This window comes from Glycine soja, chromosome 17 (genome assembly GCF_004193775.1).
Source record: "Glycine soja cultivar W05 chromosome 17, ASM419377v2, whole genome shotgun sequence".
Lineage (NCBI taxonomy): Eukaryota > Viridiplantae > Streptophyta > Magnoliopsida > Fabales > Fabaceae > Glycine > Glycine soja.
Genome location: NC_041018.1, coordinates 13,798,157 through 13,800,423, shown reverse-complemented (window position 1 = coordinate 13,800,423; position 2,267 = coordinate 13,798,157). Strand labels below are relative to the sequence as shown.

Here is a 2,267-nt window from a genome sequence, read left to right as displayed (position 1 = left end):
GTTTCTGTGTGTGTGTGTGGCTGTGTGTGGGTGTGGGTGTGTGGTTGTGTATGTGTGTGTGTGTGTGTGTGTGTGTGTGGCTGTGTGTGTTGAAGATGCACGCGAAGCGATGCACTGTTAAAAGGGTCTAGAAGTTAGAAGCTGAGCTTAACAAGCTTGAATCTGAAGCTGAACACAGGTAGCTGTCTTCCCAAGAAAATATGAAAAGGAAGAAGCTGCAGCAAGATCTTTGGTCAACAGCCCAAGCTCACGAGTCTTTAATGAGGAAGAAGGTGAGATCACTGTTAAAATGGCTTGATGCTGGTCACAAAACCTGCCCCAAGACACAGCAGACACTTGTGCATACAGCCCTTACCCCTAACTATGTTTTGAAGAGTTTGATTGCTTTGTGGTGTGAAAGCAACGGTATTGAGCTACCAAAGAAGCAAGGGAATTGTAGAACAAAGAAATGTGGTGGCAGCAGTCTTTCAGATTGTGATCGAACTACTATTGGTGCTTTATTGGATAAACTAACGAGTAACGATATAGAACAGCAAAGGGCAGCTGCTGGTGAGCTCCGGTTGCTGGGTAAAAGGAATGCAGACAACCGAGTATGCATTGCTGAGGCAGGAGCAATACCACCTCTTGTAGATCTATTGTCTTCTTCAGACCCTCGAACTCAGGAGCATGCTGTTACAACGCTTCTCAATCTTTCCATCAACGAGAGTAATAAAGGAGCTATAGTAAATGTTGGAGCCATACCGGATATTGTAGATGTACTGAAAAATGGCAGCATGGAGGCTAGAGAAAATGCAGCTGCAACTCTCTTTAGTTTATCGTTTCTAGACGAGAACAAGGTGCAAATAGGTGCAGCTGGAGCTATCCCTGCTCTAATAAAGTTACTTTGTGAAGGTACTCCTACAGGTAAGAAGGATGTTGCTACTGCTATCTTCAACCTATCTATTTATCAGGGAAATAAAGCAAAAGCTGTAAAAGCTGGTATAGTAGCCCCACTGATACAATTTCTGAAGGATGCTGGGGGTGGAATGGTAGATGAAGCACTAGCTATTATGGCAATCCTTGCAAGCCACCATGAAGGCAGGGTAGCGATCGGTCAGGCCGAGCCAATTCATATTCTTGTTAAGGTTATACGAACCAGCTCTCCACGCAATCGAGAGAATGCTGCTGCTGTCTTGTGGTCACTATGCACCGGAGATCCACTGCAATTAAAACTAGCGAAAGAACATGGTGCAGAAGCAGCACTGCAAGAGTTGTCAGAAAATGGAACTGATAGAGCTAAGAGAAAAGCTGGAAGCATATTGGAACTCTTGCAGCGAATGGAAGGGGTTGATAATCTGCAGAGTTCATAGTCTCAGTGTTGCTTCGTTATATAGCTCATAGATGGTCTGAAAAATTAGAGGACCTATGGCAGCTCAAAATGCCTTTAAAACCAACAACATTTGCTTGGCGATTGATCAAAGATAGAATCCCAACTAAAGGGAATTTGCGGAGAAGACAGCTGGAGAAAGGCTTTGCCCAGCCCTACAACTATTGGTCTAGTAATTTATCAACAACATTTTTTTATTAGGGTAGTAGTGCAGGGTTATTGTATTCTATTTAGATTGGCACCTGATTCGTAGGACCTATGGTTCTGCTAGTCTGCTGGTTTCTACCTTGTATATTTAGTACCTCTGGTACTCACAGTTATTAATACAAATTATAATTTTGCTGATAAAAAAAAAAAGATAATATAAGAGAGAGAGAGAGAAGGGCAGTGGCAGTCACAACATATATATAGAGAAGGGCAGCAGATAAAATTACAAAAACATTGAACACTAAAAATGAACAAGTTCTGAGAGTTTAAATCATAGTAAATACTTTAAAGATATCAGTCCAATGAAAGAAAGGTCATGTAGAGAGGCATGAACATATCAGTCCAATGAAAGAAAGGTCATGTAGACAGGCATAGCATAAGTTACAAATATACTAGTAATGCATACAACAACAATTTCAAATTAGTTTTCGAATCAAAGATATAAATACCTGAGTTCGAGGCTTCAAAGATATAATCAAAGCGCTTCCACAGCAACGCCAATTAGCAAGTCTGCAGTTTGGGCTTGTGGTGGAGATAAAATCCCTAGCCCGGATGGGTTAAACTTCAACTTTATTAAACAGTTTTGGGAAATTCTGAAACCTGGTTTTATCAGGTTCATGGATGAGTTCTTCATAAATGGCAGATTCCCCAAAGGAAGCAATGCATCCTTCATAGCCCTTATCCCCAAGATCAT

General features: G+C 41.4%; 1 protein-coding gene across 1 annotated transcript; it reads left to right on the top strand.

Annotated features, from left to right (window-relative positions):
* The first annotated feature begins 200 nt into the window (after positions 1 to 200).
* On the top strand, positions 201 to 1,386 carry LOC114391463 (U-box domain-containing protein 14-like). The gene has a single exon (XM_028352474.1). The coding sequence runs from the start codon at positions 201 to 203 to the stop codon at positions 1,347 to 1,349; it is 1,149 nt and encodes a 382-aa protein (XP_028208275.1). The 3' UTR covers positions 1,350 to 1,386.
* The last annotated feature ends 881 nt before the right edge of the window (positions 1,387 to 2,267 follow it).